Source organism: Elephantulus edwardii, unplaced genomic scaffold, assembly GCF_000299155.1.
Source record: "Elephantulus edwardii isolate Elephantulus edwardi_28Jun2011 unplaced genomic scaffold, EleEdw1.0 scaffold00168, whole genome shotgun sequence".
NCBI lineage: Eukaryota > Metazoa > Chordata > Mammalia > Macroscelidea > Macroscelididae > Elephantulus > Elephantulus edwardii.
In genome coordinates this window covers 6,640,313-6,655,497 of record NW_006399918.1, presented here as the reverse complement: position 1 = coordinate 6,655,497, position 15,185 = coordinate 6,640,313, and the positions used below count along the sequence as shown (strand labels likewise).

The window sequence follows — 15,185 nt, the reverse complement described above, 5'->3', positions numbered from 1 at the left end:
AAGGATTGCTGTTAGAATAAGTGGAAATAGGCATGAGAATTGGTTTTGTACTGTGGATGCTGATGATGGAGACAGCTCCTCTTCGTGGAATAATTAGTAGAGAACAGGCATGGCCTTTGCATCTTTTTTTTTTTAAATACTGGGATGAAATATTAATCAGGAAGCCTTCACAGAGGAGTTTAAAGAGAAATTCCTTAAATAGAATTTTGACAGAAATTTATTTAGGATGATGTGTTGGGTTCCTAGAGCATCTGATCATGGGGTAGAGTGTCCTGGGACTCAGGCAAGTATTTGTAAAATCTGATTGATATATTCTAGAGTCTGATTGTTTAACACTGAAAGTGACTGCCTATTCTACTGACACATGAAACACATCTTCATGAAGCAAGATTCCTTTTCTCTCAATTGATGTGTGTCACCTGTGTGATCAACACCACAGCACCCAGCTTCTTGAGTCACTTGCATATCCTTTTTCAAACTTTTTTTAGATGCCAGTGAGTCATTTAAGACTCAGTGAGACTCTTTGAACAGTAGATTAGAAACCCTGCCCTATCCTCACAATCTTAGTGAACCTGAAAGGGAAAGAAGTCAGAGGGTGGGGCATGTGGTCTGGGCTAGAGAAGGCATGGAAAGGTGGAGTGAGCCTAGGTGGGCTGGGTTTGTATAATTTAGCTTCTCTAGAAAACACTCAGCACTTGACCTCTCGTCAAAACCTCTTCAGGAGAAGCTCTGAGTGTCCTGCATATATGACTGGGAATTCTCAGCTCTGGCATTTGTGACATAGAAGGAGAGAACTTTCTCTCGTGGTGAAGAAGAGGTTTCTGAGTGTAAAAAAAAGGTCTGTGTATGGAGGAAACTCTGATACCAGCTCAGGTATGGTTTTAGTTTCAGAGATTTGGTATTTTATGTGAAGAATTCCATGGGCCATGTGGTTTTTGTCTAGAAAGAAATATAGACTTTTGGGTGCTTCTAGGAAGTGCAGAACACCATTTTTCCATTTTGGGTTACTTAATTCAGAAAGCACAGGGATTAAAGGGGAGAGTAAGAAAAAAAGATTTAATTGATACACATTTTGTTTTCCCTTAGAGAACAATGACGCGACTCTTCTTTCTGCTGTTCCTCTCAGTGGTCACTAGAAGATGCAGTGCAGGTAAATATCTCTTAGGAACATTGATTCCTTTAGCTGTCTGATATTCAGGGGAGTGGAGGAAACAAAGCAGGTTTGTGCAGCTATGTACTATGGATCAGAGGTGAAATCACGGTAACGCATGCACAGTCATCATTGATAGCAGACATTGTCAGCTAGTCAGTAGCAGCAGTCAGTAGTAGACACTGGCTAGGTAGGTGCTGCTCTGAGGTCTCACCTGGGGTCCAGACTCAGGCAGTTAGGGTATTGGCTGAGGCATGTCTTGGACCTACATATGTGCTTCTGTGTGTTCGTGAAGAAATTCAAGGATTGTGTTTCTCCCCAGTTATTGCTACTCCTCTGACCTTGGTCTCTGGTTCTTCAAAAGTAGCTGGATGGTCAGTGGTGCATAAGGGAACATCTTCCACTAGGCCTCAGACTCACGACAAATTGTCAGTTTTCATTGTTGCTGTGTTCTATTAGTTAATTAATTAGTTAAAAAGCACATTCACATATATCCTCTGATTTGATTACCAAGTGTTCAATTGGGAAAAAAATGCAAATCAGAACCAACTCATAGTCCACCCTCTAGTGGAGTTTCAGGTGCTATAAATGACACAGAAGGAGCTTGTCTATCTTTCTCCTGCAGAACTACTGGTAGATTCACCAGCTTTGGGGTTAGCATCGCAGTTCCTTCTGGACCACACTACTAGAGCTCTCCAGGGGTTAGAGGAGTTTACTAGTGAAATTTGGGAGATGATGAAAGGAGATTATCAGAGACGTTAAGTGTTTGCTCCAAAGAGCTTTGATGCCGTAAATTGTCTAGGATTTTCCCCAAGACTTTTAAATCAAAGCTTAGCATCCCCCTTGCACCTCCACTTCACTCATCAAGGCTTTCAGAATAATCTCTAGGCTTTTAGACCGTTATAGAAGGCCTTTTACCACTAAAATAATGCCCCAAATCCAATGCTATTGGGTCAGTTTGGACTCACACAAATAGTCTAGTTTCCCAGTCTTTTTAGGAGGTGACCTCCCATCTCACTTCTGCAGAGCAACTGGTGGATTTGAACTATTAATCTTTCCATTAACAGCACAATAAGTAATACTTCCAACTCAGCTAATTTCTCACGTTTGGTTTTCATCATGGAAAATGAGGACTGTAGTTTTTCTGCATGCTGGATCCTTCTTTTGTATCTCTTCAAGACATTTTAACATGCTAATCATCCCAACCCTTCTTTCTGGAGTGTTGATTCCCTTTCCTTCTGTTATACCCAACTCTTATTCACCCTATGAGAATCAATCTTCTCTAAATTACATTCTCTCTTTTCTCTTAAAGGAGCTCTGGTGCTTAGTAGGAAAAGGCTGCACTATCAACTCAAAGGCACCTGATTTGATTCTACCAGCTCCTTCGTAGGAGAAAGAAAGATGGGTAATTTACTCTCATGAAAATTACTGAAAACCTGCTAGAGAGTCAGCTGTGAGAGAGTTCTGACTCAATGGCATATAACAACAATAACAACAACTTTTCCCTAAAAAGGTCCCTGTCCCAGGCATTCTCAAGTGGGTGCCTTTTGTTTGAACACTTGCCTATAGAGTATGATCCCGTAAGTAAATGGGTTAAACTGTCTTTGAATGCCCAGTGTTTATGAGACATTCATAACAGGCATTAAAGTAATTGAGGGAAGTACTCAAGTGTTAATTCAGTAGTAGATCTTGTGTCCATCTTAGCAGAGAGAATCTGTCTTGGAGATCTGACATCACAAGCAGTGAGGAAGCGTTGCAGTGAGCAGGAGCTGGGAGGTGGTGAAGAAAGACATTTTCAGTAGCTCCAGATCATTAATGAGAGATATTGTACCGTTGCAGGGACCAATCCTCTTAAGATTTTAGAGGGCAACCCCTTCACTAGTTCTTCCCTCCGTTCCATGCCTAGAAGCTGCAAGGAAATCAAAGAGAGCTGCCATAAAGCACCTGGTGAGTAAAGAAACAATCCTAGCACTCTCTCCTGGAAATAACTTTATAGCCAAAGAGAATCCAGTTATGGAAATTTGCAGATAGATACTCAGTACACTGTCAGACCGCGGCTGCCACTCAAGTTGGTTTCGAGTGGAAATTTTGACAGTCTTCTATTTCACTCCACTTCCATCAGACATGAGCTTCATGACACAGGTAGTTGCTGTTGTTAAGTGCTGTTGAGTCATAGACGACTCATAGCGACCCTATGAATGAAAGACCTGAACACTTGCATAACTTTCATTGTTTCTCTACGTTCATAGACTTTCTGGAGGCAAGCTGTTTTGGAAGTGGATGCCAGGTAGACTGCAATATTTCAAGCGCTGGGGAGGTGGTACAAAGAACTGTGAAAGGTCTGAGGTTTTACTTTTCTTGTAAGTCAATGGTTAGTTAACTTAATACACTTTAATATATACTGTCAGGAAACATGAAACTCTTAAATCAGAGACAAAGAATTTTATGATTTATAGCACCAGCAGTAGCCTGAGTATTGGTATTTCTCTTATTAATCTCTGAGTCTCAACACTTGTAGTGTGATACAAAGAGGGCCAAGTGCATTTGCACAGGTAATGGTTTTGTCAAGCAGAGTGAAAAGTTTGGTCAGTAATGAAACATCAAGCCCGTTAAATGTTTGCTTTATTACTCACATATATTAGCATCAAGTTTGTATCCTTTCTCCATATCTATTCAATCTGTATGCTGAGCAAATACTGAGAAACTGATCAACATGAAGAACAAGATTAGAGGAAGATTCATCAGCAACCTACATTATGCAGATGAAACATCTTGCTTGTGAAGTTAAGATGACTTGAAGCACTTGCTGCAGAAGAGCAAAGACTATATAGCCTTTAATATGGAATATATCTCAAAATCAGAGAAAAAAATTCTTACCACTTCATCAACAGACATCATGTATAAAGGAAAGACTGCAATGTCAATGATTTCATTTTGCTTGGATCCACAATGAACACCTGTGGCAGCAGCAGTCAAGAAAACAAAAGATGTGCTGGATTAGGAACATTTGCTGTCAATGACCTCTCCAAAAAGCTAAAGAGCAAGGTCTTCATTTTAAAGACCAAAGTGTACCTGATCCAAGTCATGACCTTTTCAACTACTTTCTATGCTAATGAGGGAGGTTTACAAGCAGGAGAAGATAAAATAGATAAATGGGACCTTCTAAGAATCAAATACCTATGCACATCCAAAACCTTCTCCAACAGGGTTAAAAGGGAAGCCACAGACTGGGAAAAAAATATTTGGTAATGACATGTCAGACAAGGAACTTATATCTAGAATTTATAAAATGCATGGGCACCACAAACAAGATAGAGGTGAACAACTAAATTGAAAAGTGGGCACAGGATTTGAACAGACACTTCACCAAAGAAGACATTCAGATGGCTAACAAGCACATGAAGAAATTAAAAATCCCTAGATCTAAGAGAGATGCAAATCAAAACAACTATGAGATATCATCTCACACCAGTCAGAATAGCAAAATTTAACAGAATAGCCAACGTCATATGCTGGCGAGGTTGTGGAGAAACTGGAACTCTCATTCACTGTTGGTGGGCATGTAAAATGGTGCAATCACTATAGAAAGCTGTATAGCGCTTTCTCAAAACGTTGCAAACCGAAATACCAATTGATCCAGCAATTCCGCTACTGGGAATTTACCCTAACAAAACAACAACCACCACCCAAGCAGATATATGCACGCTCATGTTTATTGTGGCATTGTTTGCAATAGTAAAGAGCTGGAAACAACTTAAGTGCTCATCTACAAACAGAGAAGCTCTTGTATATTCGCACAATGGAATACTATGCAGCATTGAAAAACAAGGAAATCATGAAATATTATGCAAAATGTATGACCCTGGAGGACATTATGCTGAGTGAAATATCTCAGTCACAAAAGGACAAATATTGCATAGGGCCACTGTTTAAAACGGGACTGACATCCAGGTTGAGAGAAGACAGAGAAGGAGAGGAGGAATGATATATACTCCGTTGAAATAGATGAGGGAGAGAACTGTTTGGGAGGAACTGATTGGGTATTTATGACAGGATTACAGAATGAAGGCTGCACAGAGTGGACTTTGGGGGAGGAATTGCATAACAATAAAAGAGTTTTTATTTTACTTTTCAAGAAGAGTGAATTGGGGGAAGGAGGGAGGTAGGGAGAAAAGTGCAACAATGAATGAATGGAAACCTTAAGTCTCTGTAAACTTTCATTAACATTAATAAAAAGAAAAAAAAAGAAAGAAGAAACTGTGCTGCATTCTCAAAGGCATGCAGTTTGAATCCACCAGCTGCTCCTCTCATTCAATTTATTGCTTCTGAAAACCCACTGGAGTGTCAGCTATGGGTAAGTTCTGCCTCAATGACACTCAACAACAACAACGCTTATGAAAGTTGGGCAGTAAATATGGATGACAGAAAAAGAATGGATGCCTTTGAGTTATGGTGCTGGAGAAGAGTACTAAATATCCCCTGGACTGCCAAGAGAGCAAACAAGTCTTTCTTGGAGGAAGTGCAATCAGGGCGCTCCTTGGAGGCAGGGAAGGTGAAACTTCATCTCACAAACTTCGGTCATGTTGTCAGAAGGGGTAAGTCCTTGGAAAAGGACATGCTGGGAAAGGTGGAGGGTCAGAGAAAGAGAGGAAGATATTCATCATTATAAATTGGTACAGTAACTGCAATAATGGACTTGAGTGATTGGCAGGATGGCACAGGATTGGGTAAAGTTCAGATCAGTTCACGGTGTCACTATGAATCATAGTTGACTTAATGGCATTTAGCAACAACAACTCAGCTGGACAACAAAGTCAAGCTCAGCAAAATATTATCTTCTTCAATTCTTTTTTAAATTGATTTGCATACAATCATTCATATACATTGCATTTCATGCATGTAAATTGTGTTTTATACAATCTTTCATTTACATTGTGAATTGGAGGGTCCCCCCCTTACAATCATCTTACTAATAATTATATTCACAAAAGCATTTAAATGAGCTACTTCATGCCTCATACCTTAATATCCCCTTTTTAGGTAACCAATTTCTGATTTTCCCATACCTACCAAATCAGTACTCTGAGGGAACAAGAATATCCCTTTTACTGAAGAATATTCTGTTCAGATTGGAAACTTTGAGTATCTGTATTCACAAGTGAAGTCCAGTCTAGAGCAAGCCATCAGGTTGTATTAATCAATACTAGTTCACAGTACGAATCATCTTCTCTTCACCTGGTTGAGTTCCGGTCAACTCACCCCCAGTCATCCATTGCTAGGTCCAAATGGGCATCAGCCACAAACTCAGAAGTTCACACTTCTCCCTGTGTTCCGGACTGGTTGGTCCCTTCACTCAGCCTTAGCCTCTACATGGGGCCAAGTCAGTAAGCCAGGAGTCCTTATGACTCCAGCCAGCAAGCATTTTTCAATTACTCATACAGCTGTGATTTTATCTGTGCTAGGCGGACAGCGGTGAAGGAACAGGTCCAAGTTGATCCTGTCTCTTCATTTATTGTTGTGCTTCCTACTTCCACTCCGGTGAGTCCAAGTGATCTTTATGAGTGAGCATACTTGACAGCTCCATTTAACGTCAAGTCCTGAAAGTGGACTTTGATGGGCACAAACTTTACCCTGCCTCACAAATCAAACAACTTGTTACAGTTATAAAATATTAGTCTCTCTTTCTTCCCCCTTCCCCTTTCTTTCTCTGTCTTCCTGCTTGCCTTTCTTTCAAATGTGAATCCATTAAAATTCAAATTAAAAGTCAAATCTCCTCAGAGTATTAGATGGACTTAATCTTCCCCCTAGATTAAGCCCCAGCACCCACTACCATATTCTACATTTAACAAACTTATCTCCAGGACAAATCTTCCCTTTTCTTATTTCCAATCTAACACTGGCCAAGGTGGAATTGCACCCTTTCTATATCTACAATATCTAGTATTTATTTATATAATGCATATCTCCACTTCCATTTTCTAATTGATTTGCATATAATCCTTCCCACATTGTGTATTTCATGTAATTAACTACCACCTGGCAGCAAATGCTGGCATTTGGCAGCATCATGATAGATGGTGAAGAGATCACTAACAGCTTTAGTTTGCTTGGCTCCACAATCAACACTCTTGGTACTAGCAGCCAGGCAATTAGAAGACAAATTACATTGGGAAAGTCTGCTGTCAGAGAACTCTCCAATGTACTGAAGAGCAATGATGTCAGTTTGGAGACTAAGGTGCACTTGATACAGGCCATATATCAGAGAGCTGGACAGTGACTAAGGATGATAGAAGGAGAATTTATGCTGGAGAAGAGTATTGAATATACCATGAACTATTAGAAGAACAAACAGATTCATCTTAGAGAGGGTGAGACCAGGCTGCTCCTTGGAGACAAGAATTCTGAAGTTTTGTCTGACATACCTTGGACATGTTACAAGGCAGGAGAGAAATGTCATGCTTGGGAGGATAGAGAGACAGCACAAGAGAGGAAGACCCTTAATGAGACGGATTGATTCAATGACTGGAGTAATGGGGTAGGTGTGTCAGAGACAGCAAGATTGGCACAGGACAGAGCAGAGTTTAGGGCTGTTGTACGTAGGGTCGCTATAAGTTGCAGGCAACTTGATGTCACATAAACAACAACAACAACATGTCAACTCTGGCTTACCCTTGCTTATGTGTCCTATTTAGGGATATGGAAGGTTACCAGAGTGGTGGGCATGTAACCATGCCTGCTCTTTGCTATGAGATGCACAGAAGTTTCCAGTGATAACCTGAAGACTGGAAAAGGGTTTCTGCCCTCTCCTAGCCAGAGTGATCCCTATTCAGAGGAAGACATTATGTCCTTTAAGGAAGCTTGATATATAAACATCTATATAAATAGTGTTGATCAAAGGCAGTCATAAGATGACAAGAAATGCCAGTTATCTTAGGAGAATGATCTTCCAATAGGTGAATATATGTGGGAGGGAGCATTATTGGTATATGTTTACTTTCCCAGAGACTTCCTGATTCTGGTGTCTGAGATGGGTTGTGTGTTCTCTGACATGGAAGTTCTTCTGGTGGTTCTCTCCACAGATGGCCTGTATTTCCTGCGTACAGAGAATGGTGTCATCTACCAGACCTTCTGTGACATGACCTCTGGGGGTGGTGGCTGGACCCTGGTGGCCAGTGTGCATGAGAACAGCATGCAAGGAAAATGCACAGTGGGTGATCGCTGGTCCAGTCAGCAGGGCAGCCGAGCAGACTACCCAGAAGGGGACGGCAACTGGGCCAATTACAACACCTTTGGTTCTGCAGAGGGAGCCACGAGCGATGACTACAAGGTTAGAGCCACTCACAACTCACTTGGGAAATGATGAGAGAATAGGTTTGGCTGGAGCATCGTGTGTAGAAGATAAGATTGGGAGATTGAGATTGGGATGTGGAGCTTGGGTTGAAGAGAAAGAAAAGACTTAGGTGTCTTAAATCTCAGTTTCCTCCAAATGACATTTTCGGGTCTTGAGTGGAGGGAGAGTGTAACCATGTGCTGGAAGCAGATGTCTGAGCACTGTTGCCAACTGGTCACTGAATTCCTGGGCTGTCAGTGCGATGAAGCCTTTGTGTATACTAGGTCCTTTGCTTCCTGTGACCTCCTAGCTGCTTGATATTAATGCCTCTTGTTCTCCAGAACCCCGGCTATTATGACATCCAGGCAGGGGACTTGGGCATCTGGCATGTCCCCAACAAGTCCCCACTGCAACATTGGAGGAATAGTTCCCTGCTGAGGTATCACACCAACAGTAGCTTCTTCTCTGGTCTGGGAAACAATCTGTTTGGACTCTACCAGGTATGCAGGCTTCTGGGTGGGTGGGTTGATTTGGTGACCTGAGTTTGAAATGTTTTGGTTGGGGAATGATTTTACCTTCTATTGTCCTGTGTCATTACCACGTGCCTATATATGACTGTTTCTCCTGCCTCTAGCTCACTATTCATTGGTGTCTCCCCTCTCTCTGAGGAACTGTGAGTTAGTCCTATGGGAGAGAAGGATGAGGGAAAGGCGGGAAACAAGTGCCTTGTTATTGCAGAAAACCACAGCTGTGATAAAAAGAGTCACTCTTATTAAGACCAGTTTTTGAATAATGATAGCTGCCTCGAAGCAAGCCACCTGACCTCCATATTTGTTATGACAGCGTTCTGTTCTGCTCATGCCACCTTCAATTTGGGTCTTTTCAGAAATACCCAGTGAAATATGGATTAGGGGCATGCCAGACTGGCAACGGTCCCGCAATTCCTGTGGTCTATGACTTTGGTGATGCTAAGAAAACAGCATCTTATTACTCACCATATGGTCAGAGTAAGTATTTTCTCCCTAAGCTAAGTTATCAATTTGTCTTTGGCTTCTTAGGAAAGGAATGGTAACTAGTAAGAACAATAATTGCTAACATGTGCTGAGCACTTAAAAGATATCAGCCAGTTTCCTAGGAAAGGGGATAATTTGTATCATTAATTCATCTTGAAAAATTTATGATGTTAGGATGACTATTGTCTGGTTTTATTGATTGAGAGGCCAAACATTGAGAGTTTAGGAACTTCCTGGTAGCCTCGTGTTATGTAACAGCAGTGCTAGAATATAAACTCTAGCATAAACCTCACAGTCTCTATCTTTAACCACCTCAGATGCCATTTTATACTAGTAGTGCAGTTAAAATATTGAATGTTACCAGGAACAGATCATTTGAGAGGCTGGACTTTAGAGGAGGAGTGTGGCATGAGGTTAGAAGGAAGACTCGTCAACAACTTGCACTATGCAGATGATACTACCTTGCTTGCTGAAACTGAGGAGGACCTGAAGTGTTCGCTACAGAAAGTTAAAGACTGTAGTCTTCAATATGGATTGAAGCTCAACATCAAGAAGGCAAAGGTTCTCACCACTGGGCCAATTCACAGCACCATGAGGAATGTGGAGAAAAGGTTGAGGTTGTTAACAATTTCCGTTTACTTGGCTCCACAATCAACACTCCTGGCACCAGCAGTCAGGAAATCAAAAGATGAATTGCACTGGGGAGGTCTTCTGTCAGGTATCTCTCCAGAGTGCTGTGGGGCAATGATGTTAGTCTAGAGTTAAGGTGCGCTTGATGCAGATCATGGTCTTCACAGTTACATTCTAGACATCAGAGAGCTGGACAATGACTAAGGATGACAGAAGAAGAATGGATACCTTTGAGTTATGGTGCTGGAGAAGAGTATTGAACATACCATGGACTGCCAGGAGAACAAATAGGTCTGTCCTGGCGAGGGTGAAACCAAGTTTCTCCTTGGAGGCAATAATTTTGAAGCTTTATCTCAACATACTTTGAGCACGTGGCCAGGAGGGAGTAATCCTTGAGAAGTACTTCATATTTGGTAGGAGGGAGGGACAGTGCAGGAGAGGAAGGCCCAGGATAAGATGGATTGACATGATTATTGGGGCAGTGGGATTAAATGTGTTGGAATCAGTGAAACTGGCTCAGGATAGGGCAAGGTTCAGAGTTGTTGGCTATAGGGTCGCTATGAGTAGTGGACAACTTGATGTCACATAACAACAACAAAAAACAACAACAACCTGAAAGGCCAGCGATTCAAACTCACCAGCTTCTCGAGGGTGAAAGATGAGGCAGTCTGTTTCTGTAAAGAGTAAAGATTCATGTTGTTCTTAAGTGCAGTCGAGTTGCGGGTGACTCATAGCGACCCTGGGAATGAAAGTCCTGGACACCTCCTGTATAAATTTCATGCTCTCTCCAGGTTCATAGGGTTTCCAGAGACAAGCTATTATGGAAGTGGATGCCACTCCTGCTTCCAAGATTGTTTCACTCTGGAAGCTTCACCAAACACTGTCCACCATGGGTAATCATTCTCGGAGTTGACTCAACAGTGTCACAGTGTTCTTGGGTCAGTCTACTCTGTAATAGGGCTGTTATAAGTCAGAATCTACTGGATAGCAGTGTTTATTTATTTGTCTTTTTGGTAGTTAAGAAAAGGTGCATGTTCAAGTGATCAGAAAAAAATATGAAAGACAACTTTACTTAATCTTTAAAAAGATGACATCATTTGGATATAAGAAAGAAAAGTTGTTGATAGAAAAGTCACAGATATTACTACATATTCACTTATCTCATTGAAAACAAGTAATTATAGGGGAAACAAAGAGATACAATTGGATGAGAAATGTTTTGAAAGAAACATATTGACCATATTTGATAGCTATCTATTTCTACTGCACCTTTGAGGGCTTTTTTGTTTTGTTTTGTTTGTAATGGTCTGTAAAGTTTTCCTTTTAAATTTACCACTTAAGCCTTTGGCGGATACATAAATTCTTGTGGGGCCCAGATTTTGTCCTCTTCAGTCTCTGGAGGTGGAGAAGCTCCCTTTGAACCTTGTCCACGGATGAGCAGGGCTTCAACCCACAGACTAAAGTGCAGGACTGTAGTCTGAATTTTTTTTAACCTCTGTGCTAGTCCTTTGAATACTCCAGTCTTTTTTATGTTTCTTCTTTTCTAGGTGAATTTGTTGCAGGATTTGTCCAGTTCAGGGTGTTTAATAATGAGAGAGCCGCCAATGCCCTGTGTGCTGGAATGAAAGTTACTGGCTGCAACACTGAGCATGTGAGTCTTCATGGAGATCAAGGGTCTGTAGGTGTGCATACGTGGAGTATGTTGATGTATGTTTGTGCTTTGCTTTTTTACTCTCTTAATAGTGTCTTTGGGACTTTTTAATTTTAATAAAGTCCAGTTTATTGAGATTTCGTCTGTGGTTAGTACTTTTGTGTTTTGCTTACAAGGTATTTCTCTAAATAATAACTACTAGAAGATTTATGGTTTAAATTTTTTTTCTCCATTCTTTATAGGGGAGAGATTCTGGAATTGACCTCTTGTGACTCAGACAAGAGGGAGTCAGAACCATCAAAATGGGGTCATTCACTCAAGACTCTCTCTCTACTTCTAACTTGACACTCTGAGAAATGGGAGTTGGTTCTTTTGACTAAAGTCACTAACCATCTTTATTTCTCCTTCAGTCACCAGTTTCCCAGCCAGGATGAGTCAGCTGTGCTTTTATGTATGGACCCCAAAGACTAGGACCTACGGAATGATGGGAATACAGGCAGTAGAGGCAAAGTGTCTATGATCGCTTTCTTGAGAAATGTTTCCTACACTTTCCTCTTTAGCCCCTTGTTGTCGTGTACTGTAGAGTCAGAACCAACCTATAGCAGACACTCTGGTGGGTTTTCAGAGGCAGTAAATCACACGGGAGGAAACTGCTCTTCCTTCTATCTCTGTAGCCCGTTACACTGTTCACTAATGTGTGTTTGCACCTATGTCTGTATGCATTGATTTCTCCCCTCTTAAATATGCAGGCCTGCTATGTGCTTGGTGTTACAGAAAGCATTTTTCTTAAGGAGCATAAATTGAGTAAAACAGAGATACATACGCATAATTGAAATAGCTTGTAGTATGCCTTATAGTGTTGTTGTTGTTAAGTGTTGTTAAGTGCTGTCGAGTCATAGGCAACTCATAGCGACCCTATGAACGAAAGTCCTCAACCCTTGAGTGACTTTCATCCTTTCTCCAGGTTCATAGGGTTTCCAGAGGCAAGCTATTATGGAAGTGGATGCCACTCCTGCTTCCAAGCTTGTTTTAACCAGGGAGCCCTACCAAACACTGTCCGCCATGGGTAACCTTATAATAGAAAGTTAAATAAGAACTCTGGGAACATGATAGATTATTTCTTAGATTTGCTGTTGGCATATGGTTGATTCTTTAGGGCGGATGACTGTTTTGTGGAATCTCAAAAAGGTATATAGAATTCAACTAGTAAGACGCGATGCTGCCGTTGTACAATGGGGGCCATAGTGTAACTTTCAACTCATAGGACTCTACATGGCAGAGTGGAACTGCCACTGTAGGCATTTCTCCTGTGGAGATGCTGGCTGTTTCCAATTGCCAGCTTTTTGGTAATCAGCCAAATGATTAACCTTTATACCACCAGTCTTCATGCATTCTTAGCAATGCATGAAGCACTTCGCCCTCATAGCTGACCCTCAGTGGATTTCCAAGGCTGTAAATGGCAAGGGAGGAGTTGCTCATCTTCAACCCACCAGAGAGGCTTTGCCTTTGGATTTGCAGCACAACTTCTTAGGGATGATGCTTTAGAGTTCAGAACTCAGGACAGACCTCAGGGAAAGGCCTGCTTGTCCACAGCTGAGAGATCACTGTTTTGAAAACTTTTATAGAGTATGGTTCTACTTTGACACATATTGATTTGCTCTGAGTCTGAATTCACTGCTCTTTTTTAAAATCATAAGTACATAGGTTTTTCGATGTACCTGTGTTTTTTTGTTTGTTTGTTTTTGGTTTTCTGTTTTATAAAAGAACAGTTCAGACTTAGAGAAAATCCATATGTGTCAAAGTAGAACCATACTCTATAAGGTTTTCAAAATAGTCATCTCTTTCTCACTCTTTTTTTTAAACTATACTAGTTTATTTACAAAATTAGAATGCATTGTTTTCTAGACCAGACTCTTCCAATTTCCCTTACCCAGCACCCATCAAATTGTACAACCCCATGATTAATCACCCCCCCCCCCCCACATCTTTGTCCCTCTAGTTCAGTGGACAACCAAGTCTTTTCCCCAGGTCTTTCCTAAGCACTGAACTCTGAGGTCTACCAACTTTTCTGTGAACTATCATTAAAATCACAATTAAAATTAAAAGAAGGGGGGGGAATGTTTAAAGTCATTCTGGGGACTCAAGTGTACATGCGTAAGTGTTTAGTTTGTCAGTGTGTATTTTTAAATGTGTGTTGAGTGTGATTTGTTGTGGAAGTGTGTGCAGATGTGTAGGAATATGACCTTTCTTTTTCTCTTGCTGGGTCTTTAATGTAAGGTTCTTGTTGTTCAGGTACAGAGATCCTGGGCCTTTGAGGACTAATAAGAAAAGACTAGGGATTTATTGTTTGCTTCTCAGCCTTTAGAGTCAGAGACTCAAGTGGAGTGGTGTGAGTGAGGCTTGTATGCAGAGATATTCTGTGGAACTCTTTAACTCTTTCTTGACTGAGTTTGCATGAGAAACATGAGGAATTATATTTTACCCGAGGTTTAGCTTTTCATAGTAAAACTTGGTCTCCCTAAGTCTGACTAGGGCTTACTTTTATTGACACCATAAAAGGCAGCTTTAGTAGACTAGTGGCAAGAAGCTGTACTCTATCCCAAAGGCATGCGGTTCGAGGCCACCAGCTGCTCCAAGGAGAAGGTTGGATAATGTCCTCCTAATGCAATTACTGCCTCTGAAAACTTACTGGAGGGTCACATATGAGTTGGTTCTGTCTCTACAGTACACAACAAACATACTTGGAGAAGCTATTGGCAGTAGAGAAGTTTATAAGCTCTCAGTGCAAATTTGGTTGAGTGACTATTTATTGTTATTAGCATTTGTGAGTGCATGGTAACTTAAGAAAGCAGCAAGCTGCTTTGTAATCTTGAAACATAGAATGTATGTTGAATAAAGGCAGGATCTAATGTTAGAAATGTCAAACATGATTGGATCTTGGAAGATTTTTACATTTGTCAATGATTTTGGACTTTATGTAGTAGGTGATGGGGAACCATAAGTGCATTTTAAGAGGAGTGACTTGATCATCTTTGTGATCAAAGATGTAGAAAGATTTTGGCAAGAAGAGACTAGAGCCAAAGAGACTAGTGTTGGAACAGGTGCAATAGTTTAGACATAGGCATGAAATAGATTAGTGCCCATTCTTATGGGCAAATACTGATGAACCCTAAAAACATTAAATGATAGAATAAGCAGCTTTCTCATGATCAGTTGAAAAGAGGAGAATGAAGTCTAGAGTAACTTCATTTTGCCCCTTCATGTGACTGAGTGACTTGTGAAGTCACGGTTCTTCAAATAAGCTTGGAAAAGGTACAACCAGGAGAAGATAACATAGATGAATGGGACCTTCTAAGACTCAAATCCCTATGCACATCCAAAAACTTCTCCAGTAGGGTAAAAAGGGAAGCC

At 41.0% G+C, this 15,185-nt stretch overlaps 1 protein-coding gene across 1 annotated transcript in view; it reads left to right on the top strand.

Moving 5' to 3' along the window:
- Window positions 1–557: 557 nt before the first annotated feature.
- The window catches only part of ITLN2 (intelectin 2), a 16,992-nt gene continuing 2,364 nt past the window's right edge, over window positions 558–15,185 (top strand). Inside the window, exons 1-8 of the mRNA XM_006895541.1 lie at window positions 558–566; window positions 1,087–1,150; window positions 2,898–2,948; window positions 2,990–3,097; window positions 8,230–8,477; window positions 8,822–8,980; window positions 9,367–9,487; window positions 11,671–11,774. Coding sequence (XP_006895603.1) covers window positions 1,093–1,150; window positions 2,898–2,948; window positions 2,990–3,097; window positions 8,230–8,477; window positions 8,822–8,980; window positions 9,367–9,487; window positions 11,671–11,774 — 849 coding nt within the window. The 5' untranslated portion in view covers window positions 558–566; window positions 1,087–1,092. The remainder of the gene's footprint in view (window positions 567–1,086; window positions 1,151–2,897; window positions 2,949–2,989; window positions 3,098–8,229; window positions 8,478–8,821; window positions 8,981–9,366; window positions 9,488–11,670; window positions 11,775–15,185) is intronic.